At 57.8% G+C, this 18,522-nt stretch overlaps 2 protein-coding genes and 1 pseudogene across 2 annotated transcripts in view; 2 read left to right on the top strand and 1 right to left on the bottom strand.

The window, feature by feature from the left end:
- The window catches only part of LOC119864770 (neurturin), a 14,200-nt gene extending 11,524 nt beyond the window's left edge, over positions 1–2,676 (top strand). The window contains exon 3 of the mRNA XM_038567625.1: positions 2,185–2,676. Coding sequence (XP_038423553.1) covers positions 2,185–2,603 — 419 coding nt within the window. The 3' untranslated portion in view covers positions 2,604–2,676. The remainder of the gene's footprint in view (positions 1–2,184) is intronic.
- Positions 1–18,522, top strand: part of NRTN (neurturin) — a 19,193-nt gene extending 671 nt beyond the window's left edge. Inside the window, exons 2-3 of the mRNA XM_038567626.1 lie at positions 15,094–15,313; positions 18,031–18,522. Coding sequence (XP_038423554.1) covers positions 15,145–15,313; positions 18,031–18,449 — 588 coding nt within the window. The 5' untranslated portion in view covers positions 15,094–15,144 and the 3' untranslated portion in view covers positions 18,450–18,522. The remainder of the gene's footprint in view (positions 1–15,093; positions 15,314–18,030) is intronic.
- Positions 4,838–13,915, bottom strand: LOC119864769 (annotated as a pseudogene).

Genomic DNA, 18,522 nt, shown 5'->3' with positions numbered 1-18,522 from the left:
GGGGGCGGGGTCCCGACCTGGCGCGCGCGCTCGGTCCCCGCGGGAGCCCGAGGTGAGGGCGCGGCGCGTGCGTGGGGCCCGCGTGCGAGTCGGCGCCCGCCCTGCCGCCCCACACAGTCCTTTCTCGTCCTCACAATAGACAAGGGTGGCCTGGGGCACGGGCTCCACTTCCGCCCGCGCTTCCTCCTGCAGGCCCCGAAGCCCTGTCCAGGACCCCGCGTCCCAGAGCCCCGGGTGGGGCCCCCAATCTCCAGTGCGCGGAGTGGACCCGGGGGCACCGCCTCCGGGACTCAGGCACCGGGAAGGGTCTCGGCCCATGGGCGGGTGCCTGGCCCCCCTGCACCCCGTCCCAGGGCACAGCCCTACCAACCAAGGGAAGGAGTGGCCGCTGATTCCACCCCCCACCCCACCCCACCCCACCCACCCCCCGCCCACGGGGTCCCAGGGGTGGGCCTGAGACCAAAGCGCTGATGGTGGAATTTCAGGCTCGGGGCGGTGGCAGAGCAGGAGGGGGAGGGGGTGGGGGGAGCTACTGCTGATCTCCTCTTTGGGCTCCAGACCCTGTGCAGGTGGCCAGGCCTGCTGGAGGGAGGCAGGGACAGATATACCAAGAGATTATTCACTGTTTATCTGAAATTCAAATTCACTGGGCATCTGTACTGTATCTGGCTGCCTCCCCCTCCCCGCCCCTGCCCCCTGGAATAACTGTGTAGATGCATACCTTAGGGGTGAGGCCATTACTGGTGGGATGTTAGGGTACCCTAAGTAAGGTGAGGCAGGCTTGAACCTAACCCCAGAGCGGCCGGTTGGCCACCCAGCTCTGGCCCCTGGGCTTCAAGAACTGGAGACGTGCTCAGTGGATCCCCGCCATCCACTGGCCCAGTCTCAGCCAAATCGGACTCTGCAAGAATCCTTGAGCAGACAGGTAAACTGAGGCACAGAGCAGGGCCATCACATGCCTGAATTTATACAGGGCTGAAAGTGGCAGAGCCAGGCTCAGAGCAAGGTTTGTCTGATTCCTGAGCCCCCACCCCCACACACATATACACAGTCCCCACTCTTTGGGACCTCATGTGAGCTTTCTCCTATGAGAGCCAGGGGTGCTAACCTTAGGCACGTGGGGGATCAACTCAAGATGTCCAACCCAGCCGCAAGCATGCCTGCCACCCGCTCAGCAGCTGGGAGCCCCTGCCTGCAGTTCCTCTCCCAGCGCCCCTGAATTTGCCACATCTGCCCGTCTGTCCCAGGGCTGCAGAGTACGGGGGCAGCACATCTGTCTGGAAATAAATTTAGGCTCCCGGGCCCTGGGAATCTGTGACTCCGGGCACCTCCTGGCAACCGTGGGAGCAGAGGGTTGGACGTGGGCCAAACTTGGGCACGTGCTGGAATGGGGAAGAAGGCTGTTTGGCCTTGTCCCTCTCTCTGCCACCTGCTAGTACTGTGGCCTTGGGCAAGTCTCTGCCCTCTTGGATGCCCAGGTGCCTCGCCTGCAGCATGGGGGGGGACCGTGATATTCGCTGCTGCCCCAGTGAGGACCCCACCCCTCCGGACCCTCACATGCAGGCTTCAGTGCGAGCGGCTCCTCTGCACGTTCTGACCTGCTCAAACCCCCGATTTGGTGGTATGGTTGGAGAAACAGTCCCAGCACACGGTGCAGCAAGAGGGACACGCGTGGGTTTGGGGGTGGGGCCCCAAATAGTGAGCCAGAGACTCTGCAACAGCTCAGCCAAAGGGTGAGCGGCTTGGAGCATGGGCTGTAGCTCCCGAGTTCGGTTCTGAAAAGGTACCAGTTTCAGGAGGCATCCCAGCATGGAGCGGGGGGCACTGGGGCCAAGCAGGGACAGGGATTGGGATCACAACACCCCCAGCCTGAGTCTTCCCTCTCTTTTCTGCAAAGAGGTGGGAGCAGCTCAGTGAAAGAAGATCCCCCAGTGCGAGGCTGCCTAGGGACAGGGTCACAGTGAGCAGGGAGTGAGACAGCAGGGTCAGCTCGGCTCACCGTGGCGCAGGTGCAAAGCGCTCCGGAGCCCCGGGGAGGAGGAGCCGGCCCTGAGCGGCCCCTCGGCGGGGTCCAGGGCGCGCTGCTGGTAGCGAGCGGGCCCAGCGCGGGCTGTAGGCGGGGGCGCCCTGCGGTCGGGCATCCGGCGGCGCCCCGCGACCCCCCTTCCCTCCCTGTCCTCGCAGATCGAGCGCTGCTGCAGGGCGCCCCGGACGCCGTGGAGCTGCGCCAGCTGACGCCCTGGGCCGGCGGGGCCGCGGGGCCGCGTCGTCGGGCGGGGCCCCGGCGGAGGCGCGCGCGGACCGGGAGCCGGCCGTGCGGGCTGCGCGAGCTCGAGGTGCGCGTGAGCGAGCTGGGCCTGGGCTACGCGTCCGACGAGACGGTGCTGTTCCGCTACTGCGCAGGCGCCTGCGAGGCGGCCGCGCGCGTCTACGACCTGGGGCTGCGGCGGCTCCGCCAGCGGCGGCGCGTGCGGCGGGAGCGGGTGCGCGCGCAGCCCTGCTGCCGCCCGACGGCCTACGAGGACGAGGTGTCCTTCCTGGACGCGCACAGCCGCTACCACACGGTGCACGAGCTGTCGGCGCGCGAGTGTGCCTGCGTGTGACCCTACCTCAGCGGCGGGCGGGCGGCGGCCACGGCGCCCTGCGTCCCGCCTGGCGAGCCCCGCGGCCGGGGACTGCGCGTGCGCGGCAGGTGCGGCGGGTGCGGCGGGGCCTCGCGACTCTCCAGTACCTGCACCGAGTAAAGTGTGGAAGACGGAGCCTGGCTCGTGATTCCGCGTCCCGGGGCCCGGGGGGGGGGGGGGTCACCTCCCGCGGGGGGGGGGGGGCAGCTGCACCGGGACAGGGACGGGTCCCGTAAGGTGCGGCCCGGGATGGGACGGGGCACCCGGTGCCGAGGACGAGTCAGAGGTCCAGGTGGACCAGGCCTCCGTCCCCACGGGCGTGCTCAGGCCCCGTCCGCCCCCACCGGCGTGAACTCACAGCCACTATCTCTTTTCACTTGCTAAAAATACATGTGCGCTGCGCGTCTCCCTGTGGGGATAGGTCTGGGGCGGGCGCCAGGCCCGTCCAGGCCGAAACCGGCGCCTGCTGGGGCAGAGCCGCGTCCCCAGGGACCAGGTCCTGGTCCCATAAAAGCCCTGGCCGCAGCTCCGGGGGGGATTGACGACGCGTCCCCGAGGAGGACAGAAAAAGCGGTGTCACCTTGCTGCTTGGCAGGTCCGGGACACAGCGGGGTGCTGGGTTCCCAGACCAAGGGGAGGGTGGGTGGGTCCCGGGAGGGGCGCGGCAGGGGCTGACACCCTGCAGACCTGTGGGCAGGGAGCCCCCCTCCTGCCGGTCAGAGTGGCTCCTGGAGGGCACAAGCCCCTCTGCAGCCCACACTGCTCTTCCCCTCTGCCCTCACCCCCACCGGAGCTCCGGGTAGCAGCCCCTTCCCTCCCCACTGTTCCCCTAGAATGACCTCCCCCCTCCTTCCCTGACAGTGAGCTCAGGGCCGCCTCCTCAGCACCAGGCCCTTCCCAGACCCGGTCCCCATCCGGAACCCTGAGGGCCCAAAGCAGAAGGTGCCCCGGGAAGGATCATCCAGCCCAGCAGGCCACTCCCCAGTTCCCCACCACCCAGGTCCCCGGCTGCAGCTGACACCCCGAGGCAGGTAACAGGCAGGACTTCCAGGGGTTCCTGGGAGCAGGGCCTGGCAGCCAGGCCCCAGCCCATGGGTGGTCTGCTGGGAAGGCAGTTTCAGGGCTGAGGGTGGCTGGGTTCCCCACCCAGCCTTGTACTCTGTCTCCTGACTCTGAGGTTTGGGGTGGTGGATTCCCCCTCTGTTTGGGCTGACTCAGCCCAGCCGTGGCAGACAAGCCGGGGTCCCCGTCTGCTTGAGCAGAAGCCAAGCCTCAGTTTCCCCATCCCAGATGGCCCTGAGCCACAGAGGTGGAAGTTACTGAGCCCCGGATGCACTAGTGGGAAAGTGACCTTGGAACGCAGGTTGGCTGCCCCTGAGGCCAGTAAGTGTGTGTGTGTGTGTGTGTGTGTGTGTGTGGACACGGGCGCGAGACGGCTGTGTGTTCACCCTCTCAAGGCCCCCTGGCGCCTCAGCCTCCTGGTCTCCCAGTCAGTTCCAACAGCCCAACCACAGGGCGCTGGCCCAGCCCACCAGAGAATTGGAGCAGAACTCAGCTGCCCCCACGGACCCCAGGCCTGGGATTCTCTGTGGTGCACAGCACTCCCTTGCACAACACACACACACACACACACACACACAGGCAGCACAGTGTGGAGCTCCGTGGGGCTGAGCCCATTGGATCACACGTGCTCACGCAGCCCATATGCATATGCTGAGTCGTCACTCACCATCACACTAGAAGGGACACAGTTAGCTCTCGTGGGCAAAATCACAGGGGTCAGCGGTTTGCCCGCACCCCGTGGGGTACCGAAGCCAGTGGTCTCACTCGCAGACCCCTGGGTCACCACTTATCACACACTCTCACGGCTCCCACGGTCTTCCCCCTCACCTTTGCTGGCAGGGCCTGCTCCCCCTGAACCCAGACTGCCTGGCCTTCACACACCTCCCCCACCACTGTGAGGCTTGAACTGAGGTTTTTTCCACCTCTTGACACTGGTGACTAAGCCACTCTTGGTTGTCGGGCTGTGCTGGGCCTGTGAACTGTGGATCGGGCATCCCCGGCCCCCACCCACTGGGTGCTATCAGGCCATGTACAGCTGTGACCGCCACAAGCCTCCCAACACTTTGCGGAGGGCGCCCTGGAAGACAGAGTCACCCTGGGGTGAGAACGGCTGTTCTGGAATCAGGGAGAAGACACCGGGTTTACCAGAAGATTCCCATCTGGAGAATGGTGCCAGTATTGCCCATCGGCGTGCCCCACGGGCAGTCCACAACAGCAAGATAACCACTCCCAGACCCAGCAGACCCATCAGCGGGGAGCGGGACCCCAAGGCCAGTTGCCTGGGGTGAGGCGTTAGTGGGCGAGGTGTGTAGCAGGGGCACCGCATCTGGTGGGGCTCCTCCCAGGTGAGTCCCAGTGAGGCTAGGTGTCTGGGTGCCGATCCCCAGCCATGTGGTCACCGACAGCCAAAGTCCCCAGCAGCTGAGACCCCCAGGATTGAGGCCCCAGCAGGTAAGGTCGCCGGAGCCCAACTCCTGGCTCAGAGTGTGGTAGCTGAAGTCCCAGGTCAGTGAGCTCTCCAGCCACCCAGGTCCCAGGCAGGTGGGATTCTTGGCAGGTGTCATTCCCAGGAGGTGTAGACGCCCCTCCTGCAGCGGAGGAGTCCCGGGCAGGTGAGGTGCCCAGCAGGTGTGGTGCGGAGCAGCCCGGGCCCAAGCTGCCCGTCAGGTGAACCAGGAGGCTATGCTGGGCACCGTCTGGTAGGCGGACTCCTGTTGCAGCCGCCAGCAGGCTTTGCAGAACATCAGGGACCAGCTGAAGGTGCGAGGCCGCAGTGTCTCCCGCCAGCGGAAGTAGGCGAGGTAGCGGGCGTCGTCCTTGTCCAGGGACAGCAGGTACTGGGCCAGGTCCTTGGGGTTCTGGAAGTCGTCGACGTGGATGAAGGCGTCGGCAGGCAGGAATTGTTCATAGCTCTTCCTGCTGGGGCCCAGCACCACGGGCACGGCCCAGGCGTCCAGGGCATTCCTCCACAGCTTCTCCGTGATGTAGTCGCGATGCAAGGAGTTCTCGAAAGCCAGGTAGAACTTGTATTGGGACAGCGTCTGGATCATGTTCCTCTGTGGCAGAGGCTTGTGGCGCTGTCCATACACATCCACTTGGACGTGAGCTTGCAGCTTGTGGTAGTACCGCACCCTTACCGAGTCCTCCCTCCAGTTGGACACCACCCAGGCCACCAGCTCGGTCTTGGCCGAGAGGTTGACCAGGGGCGCGGCTGGCTGGCCCGGCCATGGCTCCAGCCAGCCGTAGGGCGTGAAGATGTCCGAGTCTCTGCGGTAGGACATGGTGAGATTGAAATATCCATCCAAGGCCTTCAGCTGAGCGCAGTGGCTGGGCGATTCCATGCTGTAACCAGACCCAGCGCTGGCCAGGTGGCCGAGGGGACGTCGGGAGCTGCTCCTTCGGCCTGTAGCTGACCTCTCGGTGATGCACCAGGACTGCGTCTGCCTCAGGGTACACGCTGCGGTTGGCAGTCATCCGGCAGTCGGTCGTGCCCGGCCACATATCTGAGCAGGGGGACAGAGCCACAGGGTGGTGGAATGGCCACGTCCACAGCAGGAGCAGCAGGGGCCGGCAGGCAGAGGACCCACGGGTGGCCTGGCAGGGTGCCCCTTGGGAGGTCACTGGGCCTGCCTGACCCGTTGGGAGCCAGTGGCGGGAGACTCTGCTGTGTTGGTCCTGGACATGGAGAACCACACGGGCTCTTCCTGGGACCAACGCATGTAAGAGAAGAAACACAGAGCCAAAAGCAGTTGGAACAGCACCCCGAAGAGATAGTGGCGCCAGGGACATCGGATCTTGGCCAGGATGTGTGGATCCATGGGTCAGTGCAGCTGGGGAGGGCGGGGAAGGGGTGGGGTCAGAGACAGCATCAGTGATAGGAACCGTGAAGCCCACGCCTGCCCACAAACCTGGGTTTCCCAAGTGACATTCTTGAGTCCTGAGGTCAGCACTGTTGCTCTTTGCAAGTTTACAGATGAGCCACCTGAGGCCAGGTGACTCGGTGGGAGACAAAGGCATAGCTGGAATCCCAGCAGTGGAGTCTGGCCCCAGAGCCCAGGCTCCGCAGCCTCTGAATCTGGAGAGGGGTCCCAGGGAGGTGGAGTAGCTCCCCGGGGCTCTCACGTCCCACCTTGCCTTTGCCCTTGCCCCTCCCAGCCTTTGCCAGACTCTTCCCCACTGCCCCGGAGTAGAGGCTTGAACCCAGGTCTCTGGGAGGGCTACAGTGGGCTCGGGCCTTGTAGGTTAGGCAAGAGCTCACCAGGTACCAGGAGAGCTTGGGGGACAAGGTGTTCCCATCTAAGGGGACAGCCCATGCAGAGGCCTGGGGTGCAGGAGAGCCTGGCCAGTTTGTGGGGAGAGCACAGGAAGTGTTAGGGATGCCAGTGTGAGCTTGATGTGTTACTCCGCGTTGGGTCAGTAGTGCTCAGAGAGAGCCCCCTGGGCCTGTGCTGGGTGATCCCAGGTGTTCCACGTGCCTCCTTTCCCGGGTCCTAGCCGATCCCGCAGACAGTCACAATGTCCTCCCTGGATCCGGACCCCAACCCCTGGAGTAAGAAATCTAGAACCTTGTCTCTGCCTGCCCCGCTTCCCGCCGCCCTGGATTGCCCACCGTACACAGGACAATAGTGAGGTTCAGGTACACGTGCACGGCTCTTGCCCAAGTACACCCCTCTAGAGCCATTAGGATCCAGACCCAAAGTCTCCCCTCCCGACCTAACCCCCCAACTCCTCTCCCACTCTGCAGGTGGAGCTCCACATAGAGCGGGCACCGTCCACCCCGGGGCTCTCTGGGACGGGGAGTGGCTCTGTCCCCGCACCTTGGGAGTCAGTGGCCGCAGGCCTCATAAGGCTGTGGATCCCGGGCCAGGTGGCCCTGGGGTCTGAGAAACAGCAGATTTTAATCTGATTTAGATTTAACAACTGATACTCTCTTCTGTGAATCTAAAACAACCTCAATAGAGAAAGTAGGTCCCCTCGTGGCTCAGTGGGTAGAGCATGCCTCTCTTGATGTTGGGGTTGTGAGTTCAAGCCTTTTGCTGGTTACAGAGATGACTTAAAAGTAAAATGTTTAAATAAAAAGAGAAAACACAAAACCAAAAACCACCTCTGATGGTCAATTCAATGGAGTATGTTTGGAACATCCTGGATGTGCAAACTGCTTCTTCAGCTGTCCCACTTAGGGAATCTAAATACACACCGAGGATCACCGATGAAAACTGAGTTGAAATTCGGGATGACGCAAGTGTAAAAGACCACCGGCTTTCCCTGGTGTACAAAGAGTCGATATAAATATCTTAATAATTTTTATATCAATTACTCATGGAAATAATACTAGTTAGAATCTATTGAGTTGAAGACAACCTTACTAAAATTAATTTCACTGGTTGTTTTGCATTTCTTCAAATGTGGCTACTAGAAAAATATTAAGCAACGGGTGGCTTCCATTACTTTTCTATCAAAAGTATGTGATACTCTAGGCCGTGATCCTGGGGTCCAGGGATCGAGTCCCACATCAGGCTCTCCGTAGGGAGCCTCCCTCTCACTCTGCCTGTGTCTCTGCCTCTCTCTCTCTCTCTCTCTGCGTCTTTCATGAATAAATAAATAAAATCTTAAAAAATAAAAGTAACACGCTACTCTAAAATTTCTAAGAAAGGATAGTTGGTGGGAAATATCATAATTTAAAATGCACCAACCCTATGTCGAGGGATTGGCCCAAATGCCAGACATGCCTACCAGGGTGTTTTGGAGGAGCTTCACATCCGTCAATGTGGGACTGGTCAAACTGGGGTCTCTTGCTACAATAAAATACTAGGCAGCTGCGAAGAGTGAATAAAGCCACTTATTCAAGTCCAGAAATAAATCCATCATTAAATGGTCAATTAATCTTCCACAAAAGAGGCAAGCATAGGCAATGGGGAAAAGGAGAGTCTCTTCTGCATTTGGTGTTGGGAAAGCTGGACAGCTACATGCAAAAGAATGAAACTGGACCACTTTCGTACAGTATGCTCCAAAATAAACTCAAAATGGATTAAAGACCTAAATGTGAGACCTGAAACTATAAAAATCCTAGAAGAAAGCACAGGCGGTAACGTCTCTGACATCAGCCATAGCAACGTTTTTCTAGATAGGACTCCCGAGGAAAGGAAATAAAATTAAAAATAAACTATTGGGACTACATCAAAATAAAAAGTTTCTGCGCAGTGAATGACACAAACCAACATACCAAGACACCTACGGGATGGGAGAAGGTATTTGCAAGTGACACAGTTGATTAGGGGTTAGCACCCTAAATATATAGGCATCTAACAGAAAACAGCACCAAACAAAAACAATCCACTTAAAAATGGGCAGACAACGCGAACAGATGTTTCTCCAAAGAAGACGTCCAGATGGCCAACGGACACATGAAAAGGTGCTCAACGTCACACATTACCAGGGAAATGCAAATGCGAATGGCAATGCAATATCGGCTCACACCATCAGAACGGCTAAAATCAACAACACAAGAGACAACATTGATGGAGAGGACGTAGGGAAAAAGCACCCTTATGTACTGTTGGTGGGGATGAAAACTGGTGCGTTCACTGTGGAAAACAGTACGGAGGTTCCTCAGAAAAGTAAAAATAAAAGTACATGATCCAGGAATGCCTCTACTAGGTATTTGCAAAGCAGATGAAGACACTAATTTACAAAGATACCATTATGTTTATTGCAGCATTATTTGCAATGGCCAAATTATGGAAGAAGCCAAGTGTCCATCCACTGATGAATGGATAAAGAAGATGGGACATACATATATCTCTCTTACATATATATATATATCACATATATATATCTCCTGTTATATATATCTCCCATCATTATATATCTCCAATATATATGTATATCTACATACATATTTATCTCCCTTATATCTCTATATATGTATGATATATACATATATGTATATGTCCCATATATGTATTTCCCATAAATATATATATCTCCCATATATATCTCTCTCATACAAAATATATATCTCCCATATATGTCTGCCATATATATACTGTATATATGCTGTATATGTGTATATATATCTTTCATATATATCCCATATATATATCTCCTATATATTTCCCATATATATCTCACATATATATATCTATATATCTCCCATGTTTATCTCTCCCATATATATCTCTCTCATATATATCTCCCATATATATATCTGCATATATACAATCTCCCATGTATATATGCATATATATCTGTATATTTATGCTTCATGATATGTGTATATATATCTCATATATATCCCATATATATATCTCCTAAATATATCCCATATGTATCTCCCATATATATATCACACACATATATCTCCATATATAACTCACATATATATATCTCACGTATATATGTCTCACATGTATATATATCATCTCACATATATATCTCACATATAACTCACATTTATATATATATCTCCCATTATATATATCTACATTTTGTATATATATATCTCCATATATATATCTCCAATATATGTCTCATATATATCTCCCATATATACATATACCTGTATATATGGTGTATATGTGTATATATACATCTCCCATATATATCCGATATATATATATATCTCCTATATATTTCCCATATATATCTCACGTATATATATATCTCTCTCATGTATATATCCCATATATATATATACCATATATATGCATATATAAGTATATGTATGCTGCATATGTGTATATATATATCCCATATATATACCTCCTATATACATCCCATATATATATCTCCCATATATATCACATATATAGCTCCCATATATATATCTCTCCATATGTAACTCACTCATATATATCTCACATATATGTCTCACATATAAATCACATTTATATATATCTCACATTATATATATCTACACTTTGGATATATATCTTCCATATATATATCTTCCATATATATAAATATCGCCCATATATATATATATCTCCCATATATATATCTCCTATATATGTATCTCCCATATATATATCTCATATATATCTCCCATATATATAAATATATATCCCATATATATATCTCCTATATATATATCTCACATTATATAAATATCGCCCATATATATATATCTCCCATATATATCTCTCTCCAATATATATATCTCCAATATTATCTCCAATATATATACATATCTTCAATATGTATCTCACACATGTATATCTCACATATGTATATATATCCTGTTATATATATCTCCCATTATTATGTATCTCCCATATATATGTATATCTCCCATATATATGTCTCCCATATATATATCTCCCATATATAAATATAATCTCCCATATATGTATCTCCCATATATATCTCCCATATATATCTCATATATATATTTCACATATATATCTCCCATTATATATATCTCCCTTATATATGTATATCTCCATATATATCTCTCCCATATATATATTTCTCCCATATATCTCTCTCCCTATATATATCTCTCCCATAGGGCAGCCCCGGTGGTGCAGCAGTTTGGCGCCGCCTGCAGCCTGGGGTGTGATCCTGCAGACCCAGGATCGAGTCCCACATCGGGCTCCCTGCGTGGAGCCTGCTTCTCCCTCTGCCTGTGTCTCTGCCTCTCTCTCTCTCTCTCTCTGTGTCTCTCATGAATAAATAAATAAAATCTTAAAAAATATATTCATATATATCTCTCCCATATATAAATATAATCTCCCATATATATAATCTTCCATATATATATATCTCCTATATATTTATCTCCAATATATAAATATTCCCATTTTATATCTCCCAGTAATATATCTCCTATATATCTCACATATATATCTCCCATTATTATATATCTCTCATATATATGTATATCTCCATATATATCTCCTCCATATATATCTCTCTCCCATATATATATCTCTCTCCCATATATATATCTCCTATATATGTCTCACATACAACTCACATTTATATATCTCACATATATATCTCCCATTATATATATATCTCCATTTTATATGTATATATATCTCCCATATATATCTCCCATATATATCTCCCATTATATATATATATCTCCATTTTATATATATATATCTCCCATATATATCTCCCTTATATATCTCCTATATTTATCTCACATATGTGTCTTCCATTATATATATCTCCCATATATATATATTTTCCATATATGTATGCATATATATGCAAATATATATATATACAGTGGAATATAACTCAGCCATAAAAAAGAATGAATTCCTGCCATTTGAGACTACAAGAATAGATCTAGAGGGTATTATGCTAAGTGAAATGAGTCAGGCAGAGAGAGCCAGATACCATATGATTTCACTCATATGTCGAATTTAAGACACAAAACAAATAAAAAGAGAGACAAAGAAACAGACTCTTGCCTATAGAGAACACTGTGGTGCTTACCAGAGGGGAAGTGGGAGGAGGGATGGGGATTCTGAGGAGCAGTGAGAAATCTATAAAATTGTTGAATCAAAATATTGTATACCTGGAGCTAACAGAATGCTGTATGTTAGTTATCCTGGAATCTTTTTAAAAATCCACTTTTCTAGAGTGATAGCATGTGAATGTCATGGAAAATGCTCAAGTGGGAATCTGTGAGAGGATGAAATACAGTGATGTATGAACAGCTACATCTTCAACTGTCATCATGATGTGAGTGTGAGGATAAACATGCCCAATTGTGAGTGTTCCTGTATGTGACTCAAAGACATTAGACGTGGATGTGACACTGTTGAGGTATGCGGCTGTGATTGTGTTTCAGTGTGTCCCTATAATCACGAGTTAGGATGTGCTTGTGATAGTGGAGCATATGTGTGACAATGCCCTCCTGTGCAAAGGATCTCCTGTTTGGATGCAAGTGTGAGATCAGCCAGCCACCCGTGTGAGTGTGATAGGCGGGGTGATGCGCGTACCACATTTGTGAAAATGTCCATGTGGGTGTGAAACACCTGAGTGTGCAAGCCCCATCATATTGGAGTTGGTGAGTAACAACAAGGCATGTAAGAGGGACAGCGTTTGGGACAGTGAGGATAGCCTGTCCCAGTGTGTGCAGCCAGGACTGTCTGGGTGTGCATGGGAGTGAGAGCACCCAAGTGTGTGTCTGAGGACTTGAAGGCCAAGGGTGAGTGAGTGTGAGTGCCCACTCCCCAGCCAGGACCAGGGGGCTCCAGGACCCAGAGAAGCCCAGAGGGCACACGCGGCCCCCTCCCCGAATCACGTGCCACACCCCACACCCGCAGTACCCCTCTAGGTCAGGCCCTTGCCAGAGACAAACCAGTTGGGTGACCCCCTTCCTGAAAGGCCCATTGTTAAGAGACGCTTATCAGCCACACCTACCGGGCCCCTCCACCCGGGGTGCCTCCTCTTGCCTGCCCCCCAAGAGCTCCAGGGGGGCTGCAGCTCCAAGGACACCGGGGGCTCTGGGCTGGGCCTGCTCTAGGCCAAGGCCCATCAGCCTCTGCACCGCCCCCCATGGGAGGCCCTCCGCACACACAGGAGCAGAGGCTGGCTCCCTGCAGGGGCCTCCATCCAGCCCAATGGAGATAGCGAGGCAGACAGCCGCAGGATGTGCCTGGGACAGTGGGCAGGGGGTTGGGGACACAGGGCAGGCCCTCCTTTAGGGCAGAGGGGCAGGTTTGGGCACCCAACCTGAGGCTGTCCCGGCTGCCGGGATCACCTTGACTATGGGATATTCTCCACGAGGCCTACGAGGCCTGGGTGACCTGCCCGGGCCCCTTCCCCGCCCCCTGCTCCCTCTGATCCAGCCACACGCGCCCTAGTGTGCCCCCAACAGGCCAGGCGCCCTCCAGGGCCTGCGCCTCCAGGCGCCCCAGCTTTCCCTCAGGCCCCGTGTGGGGAGCTCCTTCTCCCTGTGCCAACAAACACAGACCCACCCCCAAGCCTGGCCGGTCCTCAGGGGGACTCCACAGCATCTGCCCGGAGCCGGCCCAGCCCATGCGGGCGTCCTGCCCAAGAACCCGGGTTCCGATCCCAGAGCTCCTCTAGCTGCGCCCTTGGATAAGCCCCTACCTGTTTGGGCCTCAGTTTCCCAGCTGAGAGACGGAGATCGGGGTGCCTCCTTCGGGGCTCAGCACCCGGGCTGGTACACAGCAGGCGCTTAATCACTGTCCCCTGCTACAGGCCCAGCGAAGGGGATTCCCTGGGGCGGGGGTGGGGGTGGGGAGTGGCGGGGACCCGCGGCTCCAGACGCCCCCCCGCGGGGTCCACGCAAAACCGAAATGCAAACGCAGCAAGCGCGGGCTCGGCGCAGTGGCCCTTGGCCTGGCGGCCCGGGGAGCGCGTGGGGGCGCCCGGCCCCCCACAGCCCCGCGCGGGCGCTGAGCGGCGTCCAGCCCGGCTCTCAGCGTTCCGTGTAAATGTTTACACCGGGCGGGCGGCCAGGCCCCGCGCGGCCCGACACCAGGCTGCCGCCCCGGGAATGTAAACGCGGGCTGGGGCCGCGCGGAGGCGGCGGCGGGGAGCGGCTCCGCGGGGTGGCGCCGGTGCGCGGGCGTCGGGGCACCTACTGTGTGCAGCGAGCGCGCCGCGACCTGCGGGCCGGCACCCCGGCGTCGGTGCCCGAGTGGGGCCCGCTCAGGCCACCCCGGGGGCCCGGGGCTGGGGGCGAGGCCCCGGGGGAGACGGCCGCCCCGTCCAAGCCGAGACGGAGCGGGGAGCGGAGAGGGGCCGAGGCGGTGGAGGGGCGATGTGCTGGGTGGGAGGACCGCACTGTGCAAAGGCTGGGGTGCCGGGGCGGCGGCGGCTTCGGGCGGCCGCGGCCGCTTGCGGGCATCACTTTACCTGCTCAGAGAGGGCGGGGCTGCACACCCGGGGACCCCAACGCGTAAGGGGCACCCTCCACCCCGGGCTCCTGCCTCTCAAGCTGTGCTCTAAGCACCATCTCAGCTCCACCCCGTGGTCCCACAGCGCCCCCTGCTGGGGCGCCCACACCCCCCTCCAGGCTGCCCCCAAGCCTACTGGGCTCCAGCCACCGCGGCCTCAGGCTGCATGGGCCCCCGTTGGTCGGTCCAGGCTCGGGCCCTTGCACCGGCTGTTCCCGCTGCTGCGATGCCAGCGTCCTGTGCCTGGCTGAGATGCCCTCCTCCTTGTTCGGGTCTCAACTTCCATGGCTATTCAGGGAAGCACTGTGGGACCCCCGCATGGGGGTGCTTCCCCTGCCACCGCCCGCCCGGCACCCGCCCTCTTCGAGGGCAGCATTTTTCACGACCTTGTGCAGCGGGTTCCTGATGAATCGTGTGGACGTTATGACTGATCATTACGCAGAAGTGGATGGAAATCAGGGGCCCCGCCGTGCCCCCGGTGCCTGGCCCAGCGCCCTGTTCGCGTGCGTTCCCTACAGGCAGACGGACGGAGGCCGCGTGGCTGACCACCCGGGGCCCGCAGGCCGAGGATGCAGCGCTGGAAGGCGGCAGCCTTGGCCTCGGTACTCTGCAGCTCGGTGCTCTCCATCTGGATGTGCCGCGACGGCCTGCTCCTCAGCCACCGCCTGGGACCCGCGCTGGCCCCGCTGCGCCGGCCGCCTCGCACCCTGGACGCCCGGATCGCCCGCTTGGCCCAGTGTAAGCGGGTCCCCGACTCGGGGGCGGGGGGCGGCCGGATGTGGAAGTTCCTGCAGGGGCCACAAGCAGGCTGAGTGTAGCGGGGCTGGAGGAGGGCGCAAATCCCCGCGACGGCCTGGCGGGGTGGGAGGGGGGGTGGGCAGGGGAAGGCGGGCGGGGGGGCGTGTTGCAGGGAGCTGGGGTCTCTGGGCTCCGCTGTCACCAGGAACGAGGCTCCGGGGCTGCGGGGCCAGGGCGCCACCGGGAGATTAGACCCCAGCGGCCTCCACCGCGCAGCGCAGGGCGTGGGGACGAGGAGGCAGGACCCGAGGCCCAACGCGCTGCGGGTGGACAGGGACGGGGTGGGGGGAGACCCCGAGAGACCTAGAAATGCAGAGAGAGACTGAGACAGGGACGCACGGAGCCCGGGACACGCACCAGGGTGGGAGAGACGCGGCGGGAAGGGCCGGGGCGCCCAGGTGGAAGTGCGGGCGCCAGGGGCCAGGCCGCCCCGCCCCCAGCCCGGCCCCGCCCCCGCTCAGGCCACGCCCACCTGGGGGCGGGGTCCCGACCTGGCGCGCGCGCTCGGTCCCCGCGGGAGCCCGAGGTGAGGGCGCGGCGCGTGCGTGGGGCCCGCGTGCGAGTCGGCGCCCGCCCTGCCGCCCCACACAGTCCTTTCTCGTCCTCACAATAGACAAGGGTGGCCTGGGGCACGGGCTCCACTTCCGCCCGCGCTTCCTCCTGCAGGCCCCGAAGCCCTGTCCAGGACCCCGCGTCCCAGAGCCCCGGGTGGGGCCCCCAATCCCCAGTGCGCGGAGTGGACCCGGGGGCACCGCCTCCGGGACTCAGGCACCGGGAAGGGTCTCGGCCCATGGGCGGGTGCCTGGCCCCCCTGCACCCCGTCCCAGGGCACAGCCCTACCAACCAAGGGAAGGAGTGGCCGCTGATTCCACCCCCCACCCCACCCCACCCCACCCACCCCCCGCCCACGGGGTCCCAGGGGTGGGCCTGAGACCAAAGCGCTGATGGTGGAATTTCAGGCTCGGGGCGGTGGCAGAGCAGGAGGGGGAGGGGGTGGGGGGAGCTACTGCTGATCTCCTCTTTGGGCTCCAGACCCTGTGCAGGTGGCCAGGCCTGCTGGAGGGAGGCAGGGACAGATATACCAAGAGATTATTCACTGTTTATCTGAAATTCAAATTCACTGGGCATCTGTACTGTATCTGGCTGCCTCCCCCTCCCCGCCCCTGCCCCCTGGAATAACTGTGTAGATGCATACCTTAGGGGTGAGGCCATTACTGGTGGGATGTTAGGGTACCCTAAGTAAGGTGAGGCAGGCTTGAACCTAACCCCAGAGCGGCCGGTTGGCCACCCAGCTCTGGCCCCTGGGCTTCAAGAACTGGAGACGTGCTCAGTGGATCCCCGCCATCCACTGGCCCAGTCTCAGCCAAATCGGACTCTGCAAGAATCCTTGAGCAGACAGGTAAACTGAGGCACAGAGCAGGGCCATCACATGCCTGAATTTATACAGGGCTGAAAGTGGCAGAGCCAGGCTCAGAGCAAGGTTTGTCTGGTTCCTGAGCCCCCACCCCCACACACATATACACAGTCCCCACTCTTTGAGACCTCATGTGAGCTTTCTCCTATGAGAGCCAGGGGTGCTAACCTTAGGCACGTGGGGGATCAACTCAAGATGTCCAACCCAGCGGCAAGCATGCCTGCCACCCGCTCAGCAGCTGGGAGCCCCTGCCTGCAGTTCCTCTCCCAGCGCCCCTGAATTTGCCACATCTGCCCGTCTGTCCCAGGGCTGCAGAGTACGGGGGCAGCACAGCTGTCTGGAAATAAATTTAGGCTCCCGGGCCCTGGGAATCTGTGACTCCGGGCACCTCCTGGCAACCGTGGGAGCAGAGGGTTGGACGTGGGCCAAACTTGGGCACGTGCTGGAATGGGGAAGAAGGCTGTTTGGCCTTGTCCCTCTCTCTGCCACCTGCTAGTACTGTGGCCTTGGGCAAGTCTCTGCCCTCTTGGATGCCCAGGTGCCTCGCCTGCAGCATGGGGGGGGACCGTGATATTCGCTGCTGCCCCAGTGAGGACCCCACCCCTCCGGACCCTCACATGCAGGCTTCAGTGCGAGCGGCTCCTCTGCACGTTCTGACCTGCTCAAACCCCCGATTTGGTGGTATGGTTGGAGAAACAGTCCCAGCACACGGTGCAGCAAGAGGGACACGCGTGGGTTTGGGGGTGGGGCCCCAAATAGTGAGCCAGAGACTCTGCAACAGCTCAGCCAAAGGGTGAGCGGCTTGGAGCATGGGCTGTAGCTCCCGAGTTCGGTTCTGAAAAGGTACCAGTTTCAGGAGGCATCCCAGCATGGAGCGGGGGGCACTGGGGCCAAGCAGGGACAGGGATTGGGATCACAACACCCCCAGCCGAGTCTTCCCTCTCTTTTCTGCAAAGAGGTGGGAGCAGCTCAGTGAAAGAAGATCCCCCAGTGCGAGGCTGCCTAGGGACAGGGTCACAGTGAGCAGGGAGTGAGACAGCAGGGTCAGCTCGGCTCACCGTGGCGCAGGTGCAAAGCGCTCCGGAGCCCCGGGGAGGAGGAGCCGGCCCTGAGCGGCCCCTCGGCGGGGTCCAGGGCGCGCTGCTGGTAGCGAGCGGGCCCAGCGCGGGCTGTAGGCGGGGGCGCCCTGCGGTCGGGCATCCGGCGGCGCCCCGCGACCCCCCTTCCCTCCCTGTCCTCGCAGATCGAGCGCTGCTGCAGGGCGCCCCGGACGCCGTGGAGCTGCGCCAGCTGACGCCCTGGGCCGGCGGGGCCGCGGGGCCGCGTCGTCGGGCGGGGCCCCGGCGGAGGCGCGCGCGGACCGGGAGCCGGCCGTGCGGGCTGCGCGAGCTCGAGGTGCGCGTGAGCGAGCTGGGCCTGGGCTACGCGTCCGACGAGACGGTGCTGTTCCGCTACTGCGCAGGCGCCTGCGAGGCGGCCGCGCGCGTCTACGACCTGGGGCTGCGGCGGCTCCGCCAGCGGCGGCGCGTGCGGCGGGAGCGGGTGCGCGCGCAGCCCTGCTGCCGCCCGACGGCCTACGAGGACGAGGTGTCCTTCCTGGACGCGCACAGCCGCTACCACACGGTGCACGAGCTGTCGGCGCGCGAGTGTGCCTGCGTGTGACCCTACCTCAGCGGCGGGCGGGCGGCGGCCACGGCGCCCTGCGTCCCGCCTGGCGAGCCCCGCGGCCGGGGAC

Source organism: Canis lupus, chromosome 20 (assembly GCF_011100685.1).
Source record: "Canis lupus familiaris isolate Mischka breed German Shepherd chromosome 20, alternate assembly UU_Cfam_GSD_1.0, whole genome shotgun sequence".
NCBI lineage: Eukaryota > Metazoa > Chordata > Mammalia > Carnivora > Canidae > Canis > Canis lupus.
The sequence above is the reverse complement of the archived record's forward strand: the minus strand, read 5'-3'. Positions and strand labels throughout refer to the sequence as shown.